At 37.9% G+C, this 26,168-nt stretch overlaps 2 protein-coding genes across 2 annotated transcripts; one reads left to right on the top strand and one right to left on the bottom strand.

The window, feature by feature from the left end:
• Positions 1 to 1,048: 1,048 nt before the first annotated feature.
• LOC126769605 (zinc finger protein 423 homolog) lies at positions 1,049 to 21,388 on the top strand. Its single transcript, XM_050488515.1, has 8 exons — positions 1,049 to 1,561; positions 7,905 to 8,128; positions 13,165 to 13,307; positions 14,017 to 14,224; positions 14,308 to 14,955; positions 15,032 to 15,322; positions 15,401 to 15,721; positions 20,344 to 21,388. Exons 1-8 carry the CDS (start codon positions 1,459 to 1,461, stop codon positions 21,175 to 21,177), a joined length of 2,772 nt encoding a protein of 923 aa, XP_050344472.1. The 5' UTR covers positions 1,049 to 1,458; the 3' UTR covers positions 21,178 to 21,388.
• Positions 21,389 to 21,520: 132 nt separating this feature from the next.
• On the bottom strand, positions 21,521 to 25,710 carry LOC126772681 (phenoloxidase-activating factor 2). Its single transcript, XM_050493186.1, has 6 exons — positions 24,911 to 25,710; positions 24,684 to 24,827; positions 23,630 to 23,727; positions 23,244 to 23,504; positions 22,001 to 22,202; positions 21,521 to 21,682 (listed from the first exon to the last, which is right to left on the bottom strand). Exons 1-6 carry the CDS (start codon positions 25,688 to 25,690, stop codon positions 21,521 to 21,523), a joined length of 1,647 nt encoding a protein of 548 aa, XP_050349143.1. The 5' UTR covers positions 25,691 to 25,710.
• Between the last annotated feature and the right edge of the window lie 458 nt (positions 25,711 to 26,168).

Below are 26,168 nucleotides of genomic sequence, written 5' to 3'. Positions count from 1 at the left end.
CATGTTTTATTTACAAAGTCATTTTATTGTTATTGTTCGCGTTACTGGTTAAAGTGCATCAGATTTAAAACCTTAAAAAAAACGTTACTAGGTATAAACAAATATTAATATTTTTGCTTAACTTTCTGCTATTTTATCATTTTAAAGAAATGTCTTGCCTAAACTTCGTATGTTAGTTTAATAGTTGTTGTTTTTTGTTTCAACATTTAATAAAAAAATGTGTTTTAATCGTATTAAGCGGATTACACATACTTACCTCTCAGAAGAAAAATAAAACTAGAAATGTAAATCCCGTTATTAATAATAATACTGCACTCATAGACAATAAAAGACAAACCAATCACATCCAAATATTAAAAAGAATAAAAAAATCCAGCGTTAGGCTGAATAGTGCTGGGTCTGGATATCGCGGGGCGGTAAGCGAGCGCCCATTGGTCGCGCCCACCCACATTGGAACGGGAAAATATTTCTCCGATTTTCCTCCTAGTCTGAATTTGAAAAGCTTTTAGCGTCATCCCGCTGTCACTTTGATTATTCGATTTAGGCGCGAAACTCACGTATGTTTCATTTGTTTTAAAATGCGTCAAACAGATACGATGGATTACACGGGGGACTTAATGAACCGTTCGAAATGAAAATATTACTTATGCCGTATGGTGTAAAAATAAACTTTAAAAATCTTATTATAAATATTTCATTTATTAAAAATATTTTTTATTTTATAGGGTTATAATTTCGATCTATTGTGAAAAGTTTAATACACACTTAATTCCATTTTTATGAGTGTTAATTTAAATAAAAAAATAAATAATTGAAGTATAGTAAAACTCTGCTTAGAAAACTCTGCAATTTAACTTAGATCTATCATTATTCGAGTCTTGTGACTGACTATAACAAAAGAAAGAAACTCAAAGTAGTAAATGGTGGGTGCATTAAGGGGGGAGGCGGTGGGCGGGTCACAAGGCGGGGCGCAGGGTGCTGAGGTGCGCTCGGGCGCCTCGGACTCGCCCACCCGTGCTCGCAGTCGCGCCGCACTCGCCAGTCTCATCGCGCGTTCGGTCACCACGGTTAAAGTCCCACTGTGACCATCATCACGATAATATCGAAATGTTACATTCACTCGCTTACAGCGAGTGAGTGGTTCCTCAGCACTACCTGGTAATGGAAGGCAAAGGTGTACGCATAAAGGATTGTCGCTAATTAACTTGATAGCGGCCACCCAAAATAATTGCCGTGAAGAAACCGTGAGCCGGACAGCAAGCGCCCCTTCAATTAGTGCCACCTGTCGAACACGCGCCGCGAATTAATTCGCACTCGCTATAAATTCGTTCGCAAAAAACACCAAAATAAACTGGTATCGATGCACCTGCGTCAATCTTCAGTAGCCGCAGTGCGGTAAATCGGTAATCAGCTGCACCATAAAATTGGTCTCCTTACAAAGCAAAGTCTGTTAGCGCTATGATCATGTTATTCAAAGGCAACAGCAGCAGGTTAGAGCATCTTATAGAGAAGATACAAGCAAATAAGGAAAACCACGACGTTACCTCGGACGATTTAAAACGTGAGTTTTAGTTTTATTTAATTATTATCAACGTATTTAATTATGGCTATTAATTAAATTTAACCTTCAATTGGTCAAAATAAAGTTAAAAAATTATTTTATTTTTATCGACTTTTGTATGTACTGGATAAAGATTATTTTTATTTTTTATACTATTTTTATAAAAATAAAATAAAAAATAACGCATTTGCTAAATTATCTGTCACTTTCATTTCTAATTGGGAGAGTCAGATTTATTTACTGAAACTCTTAACGTATCTATACTAAAAAATGAGAAAACGTTTTGTAATGCCTAATTGGACAACTACTAAACCAATATAAGTAAAACTAATACCAGAAGATGGAACGCGTATCGGAGATTCTAGTACCTATATAATATTATTATATAAGCAACTGTGCTTCGCAGTTTCTCCAGCCTAAAATTTAGACTATGTCTCGACACGCGTGTATTTCATTTTCTTGCATTATATGCAATATTAAACTACTGAAATCATTTTTAAGGTGCTCCGAAGAATCCCGTAATCCGAAGCTTTTCTCGAAACTTTATGTCAACATAGACTAAGTGAGAATTGTATCTGATTGAGCATCAGAATAATTGATATTATAGTTTCATCTAAATACAAAATGAAAAAAGTAAACCTGTTGTTATTGGTTTAATTTACACATTTCATTTAGAGAAATTTATAAATAATATTTTATATTTATAAAAAATAACCGCTAACTGTTATGTAAAGTTATGACTGATTGATTTTGATTAATGGTTTTCACTGTCAACCAATCGACCAGTTCATTTTTTTATGATAACAAAATTATTTTTTTTATAAAGGTAACAAACAGTATAATAAAAGGTATATATGATAGAGACGACGAGCAGACGGCAGACGAGCATGGACCACATAATAGTAATTGAAAGCGGTCATTTCGACCGTAGGTCCTCACCTTCGTCCGTAGACATTTTTATTTCAAGAAGTGCAAAGTACAACATTACGAGTATCCCTTGAGTATTTAGTAGTAGTAGTACGAGAGTCCCACGTGTATCTAGTTGTGTGTAGTTACACTGGTTCACACATCCGGTAACCAAACTGTAAAGAGTAACGAAAAACTGCGTCAACATATTGACTGTATCATGGCGATTGCTCTGAGCAATTATTCTCTCTAATTCCTGCTTCCCCCTTGCTTCATAAATCTACGCGTGCTGGCTCTCGATGTCCCCGCCTAACTGTGACATCAATTCCATCGCGCACAAAGAAATTTGGCAACTCATTTCTTTGTCGCAATTCCAAAAAATGGAATTTCTTACCAGCTCACGTGTTCCCCTCCTCTTACAACCCAGGGTTCCTTCAAACGAGGCGTGAAGAGGCATCTTGCGGGCCGGCAAGGCGGGGACGGCTAGTGCAGAACATTCTTCCCGACTCTGGCGACTGTACTGGCCGTCGTCGCGTTTGGACTCTACTACCACTTACCATCAGGTGGAATAGAGTCATTTGCCATCCCGGCGCATATAAAAAAAAATATTTTTTTATAGAGTCGGAAGGCGGACGAGCATATGGGCCACCTGATGGTAAGTGGTCATCAAACGCCCTTAGACATTGGCATTGTAAGAAATGTCAAGCATCGCTTACATAGCCAATCCGCCACCAACCTTGGGAACTAAGATTTTATGTCCCTTGTGCCTGTAATTACACTGGCTCACTCACCCTTCAAACCGGAACACAACAATATCAAGTATTGCTGTTTTGCGCTAGAATATCTGATGAGTGGGTGGTACTTACCCAGACGAGCTTGCACAAAGCCCTACCCCCAGTAAGATATACATATGTAAGTAATAAGCTGTTAATGCACCACTGCTTTGCTACAGGCTTCTCTCCGTTTGAGTTGAAGGTCTTGGAGTTTATACCACCAGGATGCTACAATGCGGGTTGGTGAATACATATATGACAGAACTTAATTGGCTTAATAACTTGTTTTATTAAATTCAATATTTTGTTTGTTTGTTGTTTTGTTTTATTAAATTCAATTTTCATTAAATTCATATACGTTATATATACGTTATATACATGCGATTTCGAAGTTTTTTTATAGCGACGTTTTTAATTAAGCCTTTTAGACAATTCTATCTTCCGTAAGCAAAACGAATAGTTTCTTGTATAAAGAACCGGGCATAATATTATTCAATGAAAGAAAACTATTCTATCAATGAAACTTAACCCTGTAAGGGCTTTGTTTAAGCCCGTCTGCTTCTCGGAAGCGACCCGAAGGAGCATGCTTAAGCGAGGTTGAGGTGAAGCGAGTTAGGGCTTTATACAAGCTAGTCTTAATTCGCAGGTAGGAGGAGAACTTAGGGTTCCCCTCAGCAGGCCTGCTGACAGTGCAGATGGTCCGTTCTTACTTGAGTTGCTAGGTGGAACGGTATCATGGCACGCTCACATTCAGGCTGACACAGGTACTTACCGGACATGGTTGCTTCGGTAGGTACTTGCACCGGATAGTGAGGCGGGAGGTGACACCCTCTTGCTACTAGTGTAGTGCGCCATCGGACACGGCGCGTCATACCCACCAAGATAAAATGTGTCGCATGAGAATCTCAGAGACTAGCGGCAATCTGGCGAGCATGATAAACGCTATGATCGGATGCGATGCTGGAAAGAGATGAGAGACGAAGAAGACGTCGGTGCTATGCGCGCCATCTCTTCTCGCCGTAAGTGTCGCCGGTGCTAAGAGCTCTCTGTACCCTGAAAACTTCCTAAGAATTGGAGGTCAACCGCCAGGGCATCAAACCGGTAGTATGCGAAAGCGAAAGCGAAAGAGAAAAGACCCCGTTTGGGTATGTACCACCTACTCATCACATATTCTACCGCCAAACTGCAATACTTGGTATATTGTTTCGGTCCGGTTGGAAAGGTGGGTTAGCCAGTGTAACTACAGGCATAATGGACATTACACATTAGTGATGTAAAAAATGGTTAATATTGCTTAAATATCTGTATATAGTATGTGCGGTGGTGATTATTTACCATCAAGTGGCCCATCTACCGGTGCACCTGCCTATATTATAAAGAAAATATAATATAATGTCATGAATTTTAACAACATCCAGACTAGAATGATGGACCTTGCAGAAACGTTGACATCGTATTACTACATTTTCATTGATTTGATCACAAAAAGGGATGTACTCGTACTTAAATGTAAGTTATATTTGTATAGAAATATCATAAGTTTTGTAGTTATTATCCCAGGAATTTCTTTGGATTTTAAATTTATAAATGTTTAAAATTATCTTTTTACTTTAAAAATATATACTTAAATAAATACAAAGAAATTTGAGCCGGTTGGCGTGGTTGGTAGAACATTTGCCTTTCACGCCGAAGGTTGTGGGTTCGATTCCCACCCTGGACAGACATTTGTGTGCATGAACATGTCTGTTTGTCCTTAGTCTGGTTGTAATTATCTATATAATATGTATTTACAAAAGAAAAGTAGTATATGTAGTATATCAGTCGTCTGGTTTCCATAGCACAAACTTTGTACAAGCTTAATTTGGGATCAGATGGCCGTGTGTGAAAAATGTCCTAGGATATTATTATTATTATATAAAAATAGTTTCTGTACAAATCGTGATCGCAATATATTAGATATATTATATTATATATTATATCCTGTTATTATATTTTTAGAACTACAACAACCTTGTAGTTCTCAAAAGTATATATTTGGTATTTTTTACAAGCACTCAGATTGACAAAATTGATTCAGTTATATATTTAATATGCATTTAAATTATCATATACAGGAGCTTCTTACGTAGTCGGTATACTATGAAAGTTATTTTGCGAATACATGCTTAAAAACATTTAATCCTCTATCTATCTGTCTAACTTTCTCTCTTAAATATCGTCTTGTAAATAATAACGTCATTTTATTATACTTTGCTACATGTTTCTTTAAGTTATTAAAAAGAAAAGAGGATGTGCCTACTATATGATGACAAAAATTATTGCCTAATTAGGCGTGGAAATCTGTTTTATTAGTGAAAAAATTTACCATAAAGATGAGTACCACAATTCTAGTTAAGGGTAAACTAGTAACTATTGCTTCGTCCTTCAATTATTACGCATTATAAAGCAAAAAGTTAATTAAAAGATTTAATTTATGCGAATCTAGTTGAAACACTGAGTGGTTAAGTTTTAATTACGTGACGAAAGGTCGAAGCTGATTAATTATTCCCTACTTTAATTTTTACATCGCCTTGCCTTTCTCCGCCTGTGAATTGTTTGTGGATAAAAATCATTTATCAAAAAATAACAATCATAGACGTATCAAATAAATACTTCAGCAATATTAAATATATATAATTATATGATAAAAAGTAAGTATACCTTAGATTTATTTTAAATTCTTAACGGCTCTCTGAGAAACTGATAACTTGTGACTCTTTTAATGTTGTCTAACGTTTGGCGATTGTCGTTGATTGGCGAGGCGCCGGCCGAGGTGTCTCAGACGCCGCAATTAGGAAATGAGCTTCCGCCGCCCACCGCCGCGGCGCCAATCGCCCCTGAATTGCTGCAATCGCAGCTAATTACGTGCGTCCTATCGCCGACGTAACACCTACTTCTTAATCCTTATTCCTTCAAGCAAACATTATAAATGCTGTGCGTTACTCTCTATGAAATATATAAAAATGGCAATTGTTTCCAGTTTCTAGTCTAGACTGAGTTAATGTATAAAACCTAAACCTAAAAATATTATTGTATTTTTATTTAAAAAATAAATACTACAAATCGAATACTGTTTGAATGATATAAATTTTTCGTAAGAGCGAGAGGTGAGATTGCAAATATCTCCTTATTATATAGAACGGTTACTTTTTTATCCATTAACGATGTCAGTCATGCGTCCGGGGCGTGAGGGGTCTTAACTCTTGAGTGAAACAAATAGTTCCTACTTATTTAATGAACCAAATGAAAGGAAATATATCTTTACTTTAAAAATTTAGTTAAGCTTATATTATAACAAATAATAACAATAATAAAATACTTTATACATTAAAATGCAAGTAAAATAATTTTGTAAAATATGCAGTCTACAAGGAGCTGTACAATTTTACAAATAGGTGGTCTTATTTCTAAAAAGTAATTTCTATTAAACAAAGGGTAGAGGAAAAATATATCTACAAAAACTAATAAAGCGACAGGTGACATAAAATAATTATTTATAACATATAACGTTAATAAATAATTCGTATTTATAAAAATATGTATGCACATATAAATTCATGACAATTTATAATATAAAATTTGGCCATTACGTAAAAGTTCTTACTTTGTAGTAATGTAATATTGAAATGTTAGTATTATAAATCACAGCGACATTTTCATTTGTTGTACTTAAGCGAGGATTCTGTTTAATCATTAATTTAGTGCAATCAAGGAAGTTGTAAATTTCTGATGTCATTTGTAATTGTTTTTTTAATTGATATGTTTTTTTAAATACGTTAAGTAAATAAATACAAGTAAAAATTAAAAATAGATACTGTACAAATTGTGACCGCGTGGAATGGTGGCAAGAATGCTAGCAGCATTTCCCCTTTGAATCGCAATTCCGACTGATATATGATATAACACTATAGTATTATCTATATCAATCGAGATCGAATAGTAAATAAATATATAATAATAATAAATATATAATAATAATAAATATATACTAATAGTAAACGAAAGAATAGTCGGGCGTGTCACATAATATTTTAAAACGTATAAGTAGCCCTTTTTCATACACTATTAAAAATCCGTTCCTCTAAACAATGACTTATTAATGTAAAATAATATAATAAGATTGAAGATCTCTGAACAAAGAATTGCGATACAAATTTAAAAGAGTAAATCTTATTTCATTTGTCTATTCGCATCCCCAGATGATTTTCGCTTGGCTTCCGACATTAGTCATCATTTGGGTTGGTAGCAATGATACCATCATTGTGGGCTATTCAATTTGTTTATATTTCACGCTACTCCGAGGTGCTCTGAGATATATTAGCCCTTAACGTCGAAATATGGTGCACGCTGTATCAACAGGAGCTTTAGAAATTATGCGTATCCTTTGCACCCTAAATCGGAATTTATGGCCCTTTAAATATCTTGACGTCGTTATACTTATTGGTTACTGGTTATCTTCTTATATTTCTTTATATATAATTGATTAATTACAATATAAAAGGAAAGATAATGTTCCAATAAAACAATATTTTATAAGCTAAATAATTTACTTCAGGCTCTATAACCGATCACCATCGAACATAGCATCGAAGAACATTGAACATTACTTTTTTTTTGTCAAGCAGAGGCACTGGGGAGCGTCGGCAGTACGGCGGGGAGCTCGTGGCCGTCGTCGACGCCAGAGCCATCTCCGTCGCCAGCCTCTACGCCCACCTCAGCGGATGCTGTGGACGCCGATGCAGACGCAGACCCACCGTTCACCCTCGGGGCCACTGAGCACACGCCTTATAAATGCCAGTTTTGTGAAAAGGCCTTCCCTAGGCTATCATATCTTAAAAAACACGAACAGGTTAGTTATTCATTTAATCGTATGCAAGAGTTGAGTATTTAAGTTTACTTTTAGTAGCTGTATCATCATGTCAAATGTTCTTAGATTAGGATCAGCGACTTACAATGCCAGAATTCTAAAGATTTTAACGATCAACGCATTTAAGTAATAACTTGTTTTTTACCATGAAATAGCTTATGTAACGTAACTACAAGTTTACTAAGGTACTTATTTATACGTAGGTATACTCGTAAGTATACGTTTCCAGTCCAATTTCGTCATGTAGCTCTTAGCTTCATTAGCAACTAGATACCCAAAATGGTCCATTTGCGAACGCAGAGCGCAATCAGATATGCATCTCCGTACTCTAAAACGCTTTGGTCAGTGAAATAGTGACATGCAGCCCATTACACTACCTGCACATCTTGACTCCTTTGTGTCGCGCCGATCTTACCGCGTTACGATTGCGTCGTGTGACACTGGCCGCGACTGATCTAGCTGCGATAGGGCAAATAGAAACGTCACTTTGCATAACCCATGGCCGCTAGCGCATTCCACCCACACTAAACAATATTAACATCCGAATTTGTGCAAGTGAGCAAATTAAATGTAACTTGCTCGTTTCGTTTAAATGTACAAATAGTTCTATAATTATTTATTTTCGCAATTGGCTAGTAGAATCGTAAAGGGATTTCATTAGATTATCGGTATGCAATTGCGGTCACTGTTGCGTTTTAGTGATATCGATCTGCTCGTTGGTTGGTGTTGTGCCGACAAATGTATCGCAAAGATCGCGTTGCGCTCGCGCCGCGACATGGCGGTGACGGCCGGAAATAGGCTCCCGATAAGAACTCCCTAGCCCGGCGCGCCACTCTTTATCATTAAACCGCTCGGAAAAGTAATGATTATAAAAATAAATCAATTGTAGACATTGCATCGCTAGATATCAGTCTAAGATCGATCGCGTTCATAAAAGGTAATCTATTAAGATTCGTAGAAACAATACCACTAAGACATAGTGTGTGTTTCGTTTGGTGTGCAATTGCTTAAACGAGAATATAGTACATAATATAAATATCTTTATTGGCAAGTGGTATTTGTATAATATCTCATAAACCATTTATCTTGCATTTAATTCTTAATATTATCTCATCATAATGTTCTTCAGATAAACTTAAATTCAAATCTTTTATGGTGAATAATTTTAATTGTTACTCGATTTTTTTGCCGTGATATTTTTATTATTATCTGTCATAAAACTTTTCTATCCTACATTAGCTATTTGTTTCAAATGATTCGTAATTTTTATTGATTGCTATCTCTTTGATACGCACAAAATGTAGCAATGTTTCTTTATATTTTCTTATTTAGAAATAACATTTAAAGTTATACAATTCGTAGAATGATCGCCTGAGTTGATAAATAATTTTCGGGTGCTTTTACAAATGGTCACTAACATTCCTCCGATCTGACCCCGACAGTACGGGTGACTGTTCACCGCCGATGACATCGCATTTATTGTACCTGGGAAAGTCGTTCGGTAGCCGTCCACTGCCCATTTAAAAGCTTTATTGGCTATCATGCTCGCCTTAAACTACTTACAACTAGTTTGAAATGTCTTTTGGTGCGTTTTACGCGGAAATTTGACAGTACCTGACCGCATTATGGCGAACGCTCTCACGCTGTTTGTTGTTAGTGAATAATAATAAAGATATCGTCATTCGCGTGTCTTTTCGCTATAAGCGAGAGCTTGGAGTCGTGGTGTGAGCAGCGAGGGGAGCTGCAATGGTCCTTTAAGCAGTACGCACCCAGGGGCCGGACCCTGCTGAGCTTGACGTTCGCTTTACTTATGTGATTCTTACACGAAGAACGCAACAATAATTAAGTCAATGAAATCAACTAAGAATATTTTAGTTTAATAAGAACATTATGTGTGCCTGAGTGGCATTTTAATGAAACTATTGAGATCTTATATTAAAATTAAATATCATTTATAATAATATTTGTATAAAATATTAGTTTTTTTATAAAAAAAGGTGCTATTATTTACTAGTAACTTATCTATTTATTATTTAACTTTTTTAGTCAACAGGTAAAACATAATTAAGCTTAGTAAATATGGAAAAACTAAAGTAAATAATTAACTATAAATCCTAATAGATAGTTTGGCTTTTAAATAAAACATTAAATAATTTCAATGAAGAACAAATCTGTCTTGTATCGTGACTCGCAACAAAGTCTCTACATAAAAATATAGGAAATAAATTCAATCAATTTAAATTAAAAATACAATAAGTTGTAACTGTCGCATCAATCCTAGAATTGACAAAAGTATTATTGTGGGCTTGGTAATGTCGAGCTGATTAGAGATCTTCAATAACTAGTAACAAACTAAAGCCCTTGAGCTTGGACCATTTGGTTGGATTTTACGAGATTAATTTTATTCGCTTGTTAAAATATAGTTCAATGAAACCTAAACGCATTATACATAAATGAAGTTTATTTTTTAATTTAATAAAACTTGTACTTTAATTTTGTTTTAAAGTATGTTTTATTTTAAACACTAATTTATTTAGTCTGCCGTAGGGCGACTGCTCTAATTAACGAGGAACTGTAAATATGCTTGCGATATGTTTATGCGATGTGTACACGATGCGTGCCGATATAGTGCGCCCAACTACTATATTTATAACAAATAACTTTATAATATCTTTATAATAAATATCATATATATTATATATAGGCTTTTTAAATTATATTTTAGGACTATACAATGTTTATTATAATGGTTGGCTTTAAATAAAGATTCATCGTAAATTTAAATCACTGTTAACTCTTTAATAGTTAGTAAAATAAGTGTTTTCGCAATTGTCATAAAAAGGCTCTTAAAAACATTTACGAAGTTGATTTGATGGCAATGATTGCGTCTGATAATTTACCCCAAGTGGGCTGATGCGGCACACCATGGCGCTAACAAATTGATATACCGCGCTAATGGCCTGAACTATCTACATGGTAATTGGGGAAACACGATCATACAAACCCTTGACTCAACAAATAAGGTATTTCTTAGTAAGAAATTCATCGATATTTTTCACTTTCATTTCCGAAACCGTTAAGTTTTTAGTACTTATCATTTTAAACATGGTTTATTTAAATAGTAAATGTTTAACATATTTCTCCATGGGTAATAAAGGTGTAGTCAATCAAGTGCTACGTCTATTTAGCATAATAGTAGGGCAAAATCTGCGAGGTGGTCAATTAGTAAAAGCGTGAAATGGCTGTCAGTTTTAGAGTGTACCGGATTGTGTATTGGATTAGCTCGTCTGTATCTTTTTACGGGTCGCGAAGGCCGGCGGTATCCTTATTATATGACTGCCAGCGAAGCATCATTAGCATTTTCATAATAAACTTATGAATAATCTTTTGAACGTGTGACGCGGTGATACTAGGTAATAGTCATTATTCAGAAGACGTGACGTGAAGTTAATTGACATGAACATTTTTTCTTTAATATTATGTAATGGGATTATACTAATATAATATAAACTTGGTGGTTATTGGTAGAAACATAAAATACGATTAAACTGACCACTTCTGGTCTATCTTGCTAAAAGACAGTGGCGTATTTATATTATTACAAAATAAAAGAAGTAATTGTAGCAGCAATTAAGTATGCCATTGCCAGGATTATCTGTTCGCCACGCTGACTACTCGCCATTCAAAATGGCATATAAAAATACAAACATTTATTTTTTAGACTTACAACAACGACAAATACGAGTACCTAACTGTCGCGTGACCAGTCAGAAAGTTATTAGGTCAACTTATAAAGTTAAAAAAAAATCTAGGAGCCCATAAATATCTTTCTAATAATTTGGTCCATTTCAATTTAAATGATTATGTGTAGCTATATTTTATAAAATCTATATTAAGCTTTAATTTTTAACTAACTAGCCTCATAGCAATATATTAATTACTCATCATAAACACTACAGCATTTATGTAAAATAGTACCATACAAACGAAATGACCAACACCACAAAAGCATAAATAATGGTCATAAATTATATACATACCTATTCACATATATATACATACTCGTACAAGTACTATTTCAAAAGAAGATTTATCAACTACTCATACGAACTTCTTAATAAATAAAAATGAATGTTTCTATGTTTGTACTTAATGCGTTTCTAATCATCCGATTATGTTGAAACCTATGATGAGGTGTTCTGCGTATGCCAGCGAAGGTCATTACCCAAAAATAAAACAGAGTTTTTGTTGTCCTTAAATATAAACGACGAGTATGTAATGAGAAGGATAAAGATCATACTCGTGCGGAACTGATACGAGCAGCTAGTTATAATTACAAGTCATCCCTCAATTGCAATATCTTTATATTATTATAAAGCACATATATTACTTTATTAATTAATGACTGAATTCAAACCTAAATCTTTAATTATGATCACAAGTATAACTACTTCGATTGATTTCTAGCACATAAGATACAAAGTTAATCTCTTTATTAAACGAGCGTTCGGTTGCATTCCAACGTAAAGACTCTACAGAAATGTTATCTATCGTTTGTGAATCACTATCGATTACAATAACGTCAAGTATTAACAATCGGATATTAATCGTTTCATCTTGATCCATATCTTATATACATTTTTATTTCATTATTTTTTAAATACAGTTACTAATATTAAATAGTAGCAATACTGTCAAATGTTATTAATAAATCATTAAAAAACCTTATTTATATAGTCAATAAAACCAGTAACGTTATTGTATTAATACTTTCGTAATTTGAAAAGTTTATAAATGAAAGATTAACATTAAATATAACACAAAAAGTTTAACATTTATTAAATTAAGGCGAAGTATCTTTCGTTTGTTTCTCAGCTGTTTTTCATAATAAATACTAAAAAATTTAATTGTTATTGTATAAGATTGGGTACATTTGTATACATATTACATTTAAAAATATTATTATTGTAAGTATATATATATATGTCGATTAATGAATAATGAATGTCTTTTTACAGACTCACTCGGATCAGATGCCTTTTCGATGTGAATTTTGTTCACGACTGTTCAAGCACAAGAGGTCTCGGGATCGCCACGTAAAATTGCACACCGGCGACCGAAAGTACCGCTGCGCGCACTGCGAATCCGCTTTCTCTAGAAGGTATAAAACTTGCACTTCGTTTCATACATATATCTAGCGTTTAAAGCAAAATAAGAACATATTAGAATTATGGTATACATAGGAATTATATTTATGGTAAAAAGAACATTAGAAGCCATTAGGCAGTAAGTATTTACCACTACAACGCTTAAGAGGTGCTCGCATGACAATAGCCGAGGACTAAGATTGATTACCATAAGCCGCAGCACAAAGCTTTACTTGGCCCCGAGGCAACACGTCACCTTTTTCGTCACCTCAACTCGGCCACGTGACTAATTCTACGCAATTTGTCGACCCAACGAACCGCCGACAAGTGAAAAGAGTTGATGCGCTGACAAATGGCGTCGAGAGTCTTACAAAAATGAAATAATCACCCGTACCTAAACCAGCTCGGAGAGCACAGCCATTAGTAGAGGTGTTTGGGCGAACGACTCTATTCTGTAGTTCGCGTGAAAAGCCGCTTTGTTAGTTCTGTTTAGTTCATGCTTTATGTAGGTACTTATGACTCGGATGACAAATTGCATTCTGCTGTTGCTTAAAGACAATTTATCTTATTCAATTCTACATTCAAGCTCATGGTCGACATAAGTTAAAGTATTTAGCTCAGAATTTAGAAAATATCAAACAGAAAATATTTTGAGAGTTAGTTACAAAGATATTGTTTTATTTTTGGATATATTTTACTATTTTTATTTCTTTCAAATTTCAGTGATCATTTAAAAATTCACATGAAGACTCACGATAATCAAAAGCCGTTTCAATGTACGGTATGCAATCGTGGATATAATACGGCTGCTGCACTCACAGCACATATGCAAGGTCACAAGCGAGAGCGTGAAGGCCGCGAATCTGATCGGAAGCGAGCTCTGCGATGTTTGCGATGTGGAGATGCCTTTCGACGTCCTGAAATGCTTCAAGTAATTCATGACCTAATTTTTATTTATTATATGACATATTTACCAAATTTAGAATCCTTTTGATTTCATTTTATATATTTTAGGCGCATATGGCAAGTGCTCATGGCATGGACGCAACTTCTGTGACACCACCGCACCGGGTTGCATCTCAACCACCACCTACATTACTCGCTTGCATTTATTGCACTCGCGATACTTTTACAAGTATGGAACAATTACAATTACATGTACGCGCTGCGCACTCAGCTCTATTAAACGGGGAATCTCCTATACATTACTCATTAGAACAACCTTTACCCACTGATTTAAGTAGAAGAAGTCCTGAAGAAGTATCTCCAGCGAAACGTCCAAGATTAGGTTCGGGCTCTTCTACTCCAAAAATAGTACTTTCTCCAAGCACTCTTTTATGCAATCAGTGTGATGCAGCTCTGCCCGATTTCGAGGCCTTTCGAGCACATTTAAAAGGCCACATTGAAGAAGGTGGAGATATAGGTAGATCTAGTCCAGCACCTTGCCTTCACTGTGGAGCTACATTTGCTGATGCAGCTGCATCTGAACGTCATCTGGCTGCTCATTACCTTGCTGTGTCCTGTGAATATTCCTGCCACAGCTGTGTACGCAGTTTTTCTACTTCTGAAGATTTGCAGAAACACCTGCTAGATCTTCATGCTCATCACTTATATCGCTGCACTCTTTGTAAGGAAATATTTGATTCAAAAGTTGCTATTCAGGTAATCATTTATTATAACCAAATTTTGTTTAAATTTAGATGTAAAAATATGAAGGTTTATTTTTGTTTTCTTTCAGGCACATTTTGCGGTCACACATACCGGGGAAAATAAAGTTTGGGTGTGCCGGTCTTGCGGAACTGCTGGTGGACCATTACGTACCGAAGCCGAGGGTGCCGCCCATGTTCGTGCACGTCACGCAGCTGCAAGATGTGCATGTGGTGCTATATTAGCTGGGTCGCGTGCTCTACGAGCTCATACAGCAACTCATCACGCCTATCGGTGCCCTGTGCCGTCTTGTACAGATACTTTCGCCGTACAATATTTACTTGAACGTCATATGCAAGTGCATCATGCAGTTACTCATCAGGTAAACTGGAAATTATTAAATGTATACAAAAGTTTTAAAATAAATTATAAATAACTACATGCTTTTCAAAAATTTCAGGGTATAAACGGTGATATGACAAGACCTAAGCGAACAGAAAATAACAATGCACTAGAAGGTGATGGTGCGTGTTCTCCGTGTATTCCTAGTGGTGATGGAAATGGCCCTATGGCAACAGGCAGTGATGAGCGTCGCCGTAAAAACGGAGCAGTTGCTCTACAATGCGCATATTGTGGTGAGCGTACTCGAAGTAGAGCTGAACTTGAAGCACATACGCGTGCACATTCAGGGACAGGTGCTGCACGACATAAATGTCTCATTTGCGATGAAGTGCTTCCTTCAGCTGCAGTCCTAGCCGAGCACAAATTAACCCATTGCAAGGTACATTCTTAATAAATACAATACTATTAAATATTATTTTCGTTATAATTCTTAATTCTGTAAATTTAAAAATGATAGGTGTATTTGTGTTAAACAATATTTATAATGTTTTTATATATCTTTTTTTAATTTCCAAAGAAGAAAATATACCGATATCTCATTTATAAAGATATTAATATATCTGTTTAAAATTAATAGAATCAATACATTGTTATTGAAATCGATACATCGTTATAAAGTTGGCACATATGTATAGTTACGTATTTTTTCATGGTTTATTGGTATTAGTTGTGCACTTTGTTGTAAATCGCCGCTAGATGGTGCTGTATAGCAACTTGTGTATTTTTAACGGATTGCGACGACTATTGGTATACATATAAAGACAGTTTGCAAGATTTTGCTAATTTAAAATTAAAAAAATGCGGTACTCATGGGATACAAGCAGATGTGAAACATCGAAATTAATTGCTATTCAAATAATTTATAATTATTAAAACCAATAGGAATTAAATAATATATCATCAAAATAATTCGTTAATAAAATAAATGATATAACTTAGCAATAAAGTAAGTAGTACACGCGCACACAAGGGAATTGAGAGCAGCGGCGGAATGAGGGCGTGACTGCATAAGAGGACATCAAGCCGTTTGCCGTCAAGGTATATGATTCGGTCTTATCCCCAAGATCCGCCAATAGATTAAACATCAAAAGAGAGTTTTCCCACTTAAAAGAAAATTTATCTGAAAGAAATGACAACACCGTCATTCTGTATGTCAATTTAGAGCCCGTTATTTAACAAGGGACGAAAGATAGACAAAAGATAACGAAATTATGGAATAAAATCTGTTCATTACAGACTTATCCGTGCAGTGACGGAGAAAGAATACATTTCACTGCCCCTCTCTTTCCCATGGGTGTCGTAAGAGGCGACTAAGGGATATCTGAGCGACCATCTGCTCATCTGGTGGTAGGATGCTAACATCCGCCTGGCTTGTTACCACCGTACGCATGGTGAAAAACTCGTGAAGTGGCTTGCAGCCGCGTTTCGAGGTCAGCCAGCGTACAGCCAGTGCCCGAGAGAGTATTGCCGCGATGGGTGTTGGTCCAGTGGAGACGGCTGTTGAACCAATGCCGGGGGAAACTGTATTGACCTGCCGGACAGGGAGACCCGAAGAAACGGCTGTTCCGCTGGCCGCCCGTGGCATAGTACAGGGGCCCGAGCGTGCCTAACCAGCTCTCGAGGCTGCCCCACCAGGCCACGCATAATCTCGGGGTGGACGTGCCGGTTGGTGACCGGAAGGTGGGGTCCCGGCGGCCACTTCCGGGGGGGTTCGGGGGCCCTTCCGTCCGGCGGATCAGTATATTTTTCTTTTTGGCAAACATTTGGGAAAACACGCCTCCATACTTTGCCCATCCCTATCGTGGCAATACGTCGCTCGCCTCACGTCTCTTTTCCTAATTTCCAAATGGTAGCGCAAATAAGAAATAACGGTCGTTCAGCGGTGCACACCCCCACCATACCCACGCTGTTTGAGGTCGAGTTCTCTAACATCCGAGGACTCCACGCTAACCTCAACGCTGTCCACCACCATCTCGAGACAGCACGGCCAGCAATGTTGTTTCTCACGGAGACGCAAATACTCCGCCCTGCCGACACCAGCTACCTTAACTATCCCGGCTACATGCTTGAAGAATCTTTTAAAGCGAAAGCCGGAGTATGCTTGTTCGTCAGGGCGGATGTTTGTTGTCACCGATTGCGCTGCTTGGAGGACCGTGTACGTGTGGACCTGGTTCGTCAGAGTCGAGTCTACGTGTGCCTCTACAGATCCCACAATGGTGACTCGGAGACAAGCCGATTATTCGACCATCTTAGTCGGGTGGCAGATGCTGCGCAAGAGCAGTTTCCTAACGCGGAATTGGTGTTTTTGGGGGATTTTAATGCTCACCATGAATCATGGTTGAAATCCCTCAAAACTGACCATGCTGGAAGAACTGCTCATGCTTTTGCTCTCACACACGACTTGATCCAACTGGTTGATCAGCCCACCAGGATCCCAGACATTGATGGGCAAGCGCCTTCTCTACTGGATCTTCTGCTGACTTCTCACCCGGTGGAATATCAGGTTGTGGTTCAAGCTCCACTTGGTTCTTCGGATCACGGCCTTATATCTACCAAAGTGCCACAGGCCAAGCTGCCGCCATCAGCGGTATGCAAACGTCGCGTTTGGCACTATAAGTCGGCAGATTGGGACGGTATGCGCGATTACTATGCGTCAGTCCCTTGGAAGGAACGTTGCTTCAGTGGGAATGACCCGACAGCTAGTGCCGCTGCTGTTGCTGATGAGATCATGTTAGGAATGGAATACTACATTCCTAGCTCAGATCTCATCAATAGGGGTACGCGTAACCGTTGGTTCACGCGTGAATGTGCCGACGCTGTATCATCTAAGCAGGCGGCATATCGCGCGTGGATCAACGGCTGCATTAGCGGGGCATCTAACATTGACTCACTGAAAGCAAACTACAATAAAAATTCCAAGTCCTGTAGGAAGGCATACACGAGAGCGGATGCACAGCGCATTGTACAGATTGGTCATGACCTTATTTCGCATCCTAGGGGCTCCCGTAGCTTCTGGCGTCTGACCAAGTCTGTGCAAAACAATTTCTGCCAACCTTCGCTGTCACCGCTCAGAAATCCGGACGGATCGCTAGCTCACAGTCCGCAGGAGAAAGCCGACCTCCTGGCTAAACTCTTTGCCGACAACTCTGTGATCGATGATTGTAGTGCGCAGCCACCAACAATACCTTCATGTGGCCACACGATGCCTGACATCAAAATCAGGAAACGTGATGTGCGTGCGGAGCTGCAATCACTCGATATACGGAAAGCTAGCGGTCCCGATGGAATACCAGCCATTGTGCTGAAGAAGTGCGCGGCGGAGCTGTCTCCTGTGTTATCGCGCCTGTTCCAACTTTCTCTCTCTTCGGGATGTGTGCCGGAGGCTTGGAGAAGAGCTAATGTGCAAGCGGTTCCCAAAAAAGGGGATCGGTCTGACCCGGCAAATTATCGGCCAATAGCTATCACCTCAGTACTTTGTAAGGTGATGGAACGGATTTTAAACAACCAACTGATCCATTACCTAGAAGATCACTGTCTAATTAATGATCGTCAATACGGGTTTCGACCGAAACGGTCCACAGGTGATCTTCTAGCGTACGTAACGCACCTCTGGGGTGAAGCTATCGACAAGCATGGAGAATCGTTGGCTGTCAGCCTCGATATCTCCAAGGCTTTCGACAGGGTCTGGCACAGAAGTCTTCTCTCCAAGCTACCGGCATATGGTCTGCCTGCTCAGCTATGCACCTGGATTGCCAGCTTCCTACACAAGCGTAGCCTTCGTGTTTTAGTAGATGGTTGCGCTTCACAATTCTATGTAGTGAATGCTGGCGTCCCCCAGGGATCTGTGCTATCTCCCACACTCTTTCTTTTGCATATCAATGATATGCTCTCTCTTGGGAACATACATTGCTATGCAGATGATAGTAAAGTGCATGGTGGATACCACGGACGCGCAGTGGCTGAGCGGGCGGAAACTGAGGAGAGGCGGGAGAATCTTGTTATTGAACTCGATAGGACATTAAAGCTCATCGCCAAATGGGGTTCTGATAATCTTGTTGAGTTTAATGCCAAGAAAACACAGGTGTGCGCTCTCACAGCAAAAAAGCCACCATTTTACCCTCATCCCTCCCTCTGTGGCACACCGCTGATGATACAAAGCAAAATCGCCATGCTGGGGATGGACGTTCGCTGCGACCTTAGTCCAAGGGATTACATCGAGGCTATTATAAAAACAGCTTCACGAAAACTCGGAGTTCTGAACAAGGTGCGGCGTTTTTTCACGCCACAACAACTGTGCCTGTTATACAAAACACAGGTACGGTCTTGCGTTGAATATTGCTCGCACCTTTGGGATGGCTCCGCTAAGTACCTAATGGAGGCCTTGGACCGGTTGCAGCGACGTGCAGTACGCATTATTGGCGACGTAAAGGTCACAAACACCCTTGAACCTTTACAATTGCGTCGCGAGATAGCAGCACTGAGCGCTTTCTATCGTCTGTATCACGGCGAGTGCTCTGAGGAATTATTCTCTCTAATTCCTGCTTCCCCCTTCCTTCTTAAGTCCACGCGAGCTGGTTCTCGATGTCACCGCCTAACTGTGACATCAATTCCATCGCGCACAAAGAAATTTGGCAACTCCTTTCTTTGTCGCACTACAAAAGAATGGAATTCCTTACCAGCTCACGTGTTCCCCTCCTCTTACAACCCGGGTTCCTTCAAACGAGGCGTGAAGAGGCATCTTGCGGGCCGGCAAGGCGGGGACGGCTAGTACAGAACATTCTTCCCGACTGTACTGGCCGTCGTCGCGTTTGGACTCTACTACCACTTACCATCAGGTGGAGTAGAGTCATTTGTAATCCCGGGCATATAAAAAAAAAAAAGACTTATATAGGTCACTATAATTTCTTTTATTTGAGATTGGTTACCATTGGCATTATTATAAATCTTTTTTATATATTTTTTAAAGGATTAAAATTATAAGCTTTATAATTCCTATTGCAGGTAATTGCGGGTGACACATGCTCTCGATGTCGTTCAAGACTACCTACTGAAGAAGCTTTTCTGAACCATATGGCACGTCATCATCCTGCTCTTCCTGCACCTTGCGTCGTATGTCGTCAAACTTTGGCATCGGAGGCAGAAGCGCGATTACACGCAAGATTTCATTTAAGGCCAACTGAAGATGAACAAAGGTGCGCCATTTGCCTCAGACCTCTATCTGAAACTGAAGCAGGTGAAGGTGCGCGAGCATGTACCGCCTGTTACGCTCGTCATGCTGCTCCGAGACCTACACCTTCCTCCGAACACGATTGCCGGCTTTGCCGTAGAACTTTGGGTTCACCCACACGGTTACAAGCTCATTTAATTGAGCATACGTTTGCAGGTATAGGAGCATTTACATGTTACTTATGTTCAGCGATGTTTACAAGTGCTGCGGGATTACAAAGGCATTTACCAGAACATGCTGCTGCTCCGAGGCCGTACGATTGTGGCCGATGTGGTTTGAAATTTTTCTTTCGAGCTGAACTAGATAACCACGCATTTGTTCATCTTGAAGAAGCAGAAATAGCACAAAGAGCATTTTATGAAGCTTACGCCCGCGGCGCTGCGTCAGCGTGGGCAGCATTGCAACCTACAGATCTAGCGTTACAGCCTTCGGCATCGACTCCAGCTCCAGTGAATGATATACCAATAAAGCAGGAACCAGAAGTAAAGGAAGAACGAAGTGATGAATATATAGAAGTGTCGTCTCCCCCTCCTCCTGTAGCACTACAATCAGAGACTACGTCATCACCACCTCCAATAATAAAACAGGAAAAAAATAATGAAGACTGAACGGGGAGTTTTAATGAACGCTATCGTCCGGTGTGGGATCCGCTCCTACTGCAATACTAGATTACGTCCTTTCAAACTTTGCACTAGTTAGTTTTGTTAAAGTTATATCTGTTAAAATTGAGCGTTTAGAACGCTGAGGTATGTAAGAATACATAGATAGAATGCAACTATCTTTTATGTCGATTAGGCCTCGTATGTTTTATAATATTTACACGCCTATTTGTATAAATTTGTTAACTCAATAAATAATTGTGTTAAGATTCACTTGAATTACTTTTTTATTTTAAGTGTTACACAAAATAATGATATTATCCACTGTGGGCATATGAAAATTTTATTAAGACTAGGCAGTGGCAACTTGTTGTTGTATCCAGGGTAGTAGGGCAGCGATATTGACATAAGCTCCAGGAACGTTGGTGTTAGCACAACCCAGACCCCACGCCACCAGTCCTACTACCACCCACTGCCCGTTTACTTGACACACCAAACCAGACCCTCCGTCACCCTGAAAATTCAATAAAATATATATATCAAATATATATCGCAAAACCACATATTTAGAAAAACTGTAATACAAAATTCACGACATCTTAACGATATCCTTAGATTTAATCTAGATTTTATTATTTTGTAATATTATATATATATATGAAAGAAAATTAATTTAAAGAAAAATTACAACCGATATAGAAATGATATACACTTATTATTATATATTAAACTTTAATCTAAAAAAAGCAGAAATATAATTTACGAGGAAAAATATTAATATTATGAATGCTTAAACTCAAAAGCTTGAAAATTACCTAGCGATTTCACTCACCGTACAAGAATCCTTATTCGCCTCTCCTCCTGCGCATATAAAAGAAGTAGTATCAAGTACAAAAGTGGGCCCCAGGCGTGCAGTTTGCATCTGAGTCTGACAGGTTGCGGAGGATACAATAGGGACATCCACTTCCTTCAAAATTTGTTGATATTGGCCCTGAACACCAAACATATCCTTGCCCCAACCCGATACCCAGCACCTAAAAAATAAACAATACACATTTTATTTAATTCTTCCAATTATATATAAACTTTCCAATTATATAAAAAAAATTATAAGTCCATGTTATTCATAATAATGTTGGTTTTACTGTCTCGTTCTTTTGATAGCTCGCTTCTAAGGCTGAACGTACCGCGTTCGTGGACTTTTTATGTAACAGTTATAAAAACCAATGGTCAGTCAAAGTCAGAAGTCTTTATTCAATATAGAAGTGTTACACTTACTTATTGATTGTACACTTGTATTGATAAGTCTACCACCGGTTCGGAAATAAACACCTCAGACCTGAGAAAAACCGGCGAAAGAAACTCAGCGGGTTTTATTTTTATTTTTATATCTCATCTTTTACAATCATAGATATTACACAATAACAGAATAATATTTTTTTTATTTGAAATAGCCAGGAGGCGATTGTTTCATTCGCAAAGTGTGCAATCATCTAATAATATGCTAATATATAATAATAATATAATGTTGTGTAAAATTATTGCTGTTGTGTTGTTGGTTTTGTAATATCGTTTAGAACACAAGCGTTCTTTAAAGATTCTTTTAAATTTCACAATGGAATAGTTTTGAACGTTTTCTGGGATCTTGTAAAAGCGTATACATTGTCCCATAAAAGACTTATTACCCCGTTTAATCAGGTAATAGTTGTTGTAAGTTTATATTTGTTCATGGTGTTAAAAGTAGTTATAAAGTTTAAGTAAGTTGTGACATGATAATTTCGATATCCCAAGGCTCTTGATTCAAATCTTGAGTTGTGCCACAAAAGCTATTGGATTTTATCAGCCAGGAGTTGGCAGTGTTACACTTTCGTGCCTCTGAAAATACGCAAAGCAGTTTATCCAAAACTGTCCTATCGTATCGGATAGCCATAAGACTGTGAGAGTACACACTGGTGCCATATAATTAATCCTACAAGGGCAACCCTTGCCTCAGGCAGACTTGTTTGAGATTGGCTGTCGTGCGGAAAATTAGAGATATGACATCATATAATAATGCATTTACATCATGTAAATACCTTTGACCGGTGTAAGTCGACGTTGACATTGGAGGGAGGCATGCTCTGTTGATAGTTTTTGCGGCACCATTTTGAGGTGTCAATGGTACTGGAGCTGAGAGTCGCAAAACGGTTATATCATACTGTAAGGTGTTAGAGTTGAAAGAAGGATGAGTAAAAACTTTCGCCACGTTGTATTCTTGAAAAGGCACTGGTTCGTAGGTCCCAGCAGCGTCCCATTCACCCAATCTTACTTTCACGTTCGGAGCTGTTCCTGAAACGCTGGAATAAAAATTAGTTACATAAATTAATTATATTCCCCTTTACAGTGATTTTACCATACGATAGAAAGCAGACAATATTAGAAAAATTACACTAATATTTTGCCAATATTCATATCTACTTACATATAGGGTGTCATCCGATGTGTAACGGTTAAGACGTTCAGTTGATCTATAAGCACACCACCAGCAATATAACCATTTTGCTTCGTCAGAATCAAACTCTAAAAGTACAAAAATAAAATAATATTTGGAACGATTTTCTCTACTGTTGTCTTGCTTAATGCCGAGATACTATTATATTTACTGGCTTTGTGAAAGCTCGTCTGGGTATGTACCACCAACTCATCAAATATTCTACTGCAAAACAGCAGTAATACCAAGGTATTATTGTGTTCCGGTTTGAAGGGTGAGTGAGTCAGTGTAATTATAGGCACAAAAGACATAACATCGTAGTGCCATGGTTGGTGGCGTATTGGGGATGTGAGCGAGGGCTATCATTTCTTACAATGCCAACGTCTATGTGTGTTGGTGACCATTAACCATCAAGTGGCCCATGTGCTCGTCCGCCTACCTATACTTTAAAAAAAATAGTATTGAGCCCAATATTTTATTTCCGCCAGGGTACTTTTATTTAAAAACCTGCTTAAACAAAAATGAAATTGGAATGCGGTGCTTACTATTCTATGTATTGTGCGTCAGAAAAAAAGTTATACTAATCGACTTTAGTCGACAATGAAGTCGACATAATCGTTTGGTGTCAAGGTGTGTGAACTGCAATAAACATTTACATGCAAATTGTTATTTTACAAAGGTTTGAAGATTCGTTGAGTCGATTAATTGAAGCCCCGGTTGCCCTAAATCTGTAGTCTACATCGTAATATCCATTTATAATGATTATTATCAATCTTAAAGCTCAAGACTTGAAATTGGAAAAAAATCCTGATGCAAAGGCGTTCTAAGCAAGGTATCGTATTTTAAAAAATTGTTAATATTTTTTTACGTTACACCCTCTTTAATCTTGTCCAAACTTTCAGTAGGTGAAACCTAGACGGATAGTGTACATAGAGGGCAATACCGAGCGACGTAGATACCGAATTGCATCCAAAATTTAAATTATCAGATTAAAAACGAATATTTTGTATTTGGTGGTATTTCAATAATTACAAACAATCTTTACCTGAAATGGATATTCTCCAAAACTAGCTTGTCCTGCAGCAGGCATAACAGATGGGGTCGGCACTGTTTGCATGGTGCCACATGCTATCAAAGCTGCTGTGCTTCCACAGCAATATTCTTGTCCAGCGGGACAAGGCGCAGAAGTCTAAAAAAACGCGAAAGAATGTAAAGTATTTTGGGTGGCAACTCACTTTACTACATTTTTTTGTTTTTAATAAAATTACTTACAGGGGTAACAATTCTAAAATCGATCATACCCGCTCCGGATGAAGTTGTATAACATGTGCCAGTAGGTACACATTGACAGCTTTGCCTTTTGCGTATTCTATGTTTAGTGTTATTGTAAACATTTGGATAGCTTTCTTCGCGTTTAAAATTTAAACTTCTACGTTCTCTAGGAAATTTGACAGCTGAATCAAACGATGGAATTTGTCCACTGTAGCCAGTAATTTGTGGACTCAGCAACGCTGCTGATGGCGCGGGGGTAGTACCGAGTCGTGGGTCAATCTGGATCGGGCCTGTAGCGTTTTCATCGGGATTAAAAAAACATATCACATCAGGATTGTCACAAAGTAAAACAGGTAAAATGTCTCCACCTGCTATCGAAATGTTAGTTGCTGTCGTAGAAGACATGTTAGTTACAGAACTAGAAGAAGTAGACATAGCAGTTGTTACTGATGTTAGTATTGAGGTTGTTGTCGAAGGATTTGAGTTATTTCCTGGTGGTGGTAAAGGCGAAGAGTTGTTACCACTCATAGTAGGTCGAGCTGTTGTAGTTGTTGGCGCAACTGTAATTGGTGGTGGCATAGTTGAAGCCGGTGTCATTGGAGCTGCAGTAGTTGTAGTCGTAGTAGCAGCAGTAGTTGTAGTCGTAGTAGCAGCAGTAGTTGCCGCTGTTGTAGGTTGAAGAATCGGTGATGGTACACCTTGAACAACTACAATAGTGGCAGGCGGTACGGTGTTTGTAGGCAATAAGCCCAAACATGCAGTTAAAAGCCACAGACACATGTGTAATCGGTTACTCAACAATGGTCCAGCTAATCATGAAACGGTTGGTATTCTACTGAGCTCATTTGGCGATATAGTTATAAACTCAGACGAGCTAGTATTAAATATGTCCTTACTATTACAATTGGTGGTATTCCCCTAACAATTATAGCCTTCATGGTGCTTTGAACGTTGCTACAAAGCGATAAATTGACGCAATCAACAAAATGTGAATCACTAATCCATTGCAATCTCTTCGTCATTTACTATAGTTAATATATCCCACAGCTAGCTGTAACAATAATGCGAGTAACAATTATGTATAAATAATACAAGAGACTCGCCCTGACTTCACACGATTACAATTAAAGTATTTCGGTTTATTTATTATTTTGACATATTAAAATATATTTACAAAAACGAAAAAATATATTTTATAAAATGGTTTCTTGTGTTAAGTTCAAAGTTAAGTTTAAAATATAGGTTCATTTAATAATAA

Source organism: Nymphalis io, chromosome 1 (genome assembly GCF_905147045.1).
Source record: "Nymphalis io chromosome 1, ilAglIoxx1.1, whole genome shotgun sequence".
In the NCBI taxonomy this organism is placed as follows: domain Eukaryota; kingdom Metazoa; phylum Arthropoda; class Insecta; order Lepidoptera; family Nymphalidae; genus Nymphalis; species Nymphalis io.
The sequence above is the reverse complement of the archived record's forward strand: the minus strand, read 5'-3'. Positions and strand labels throughout refer to the sequence as shown.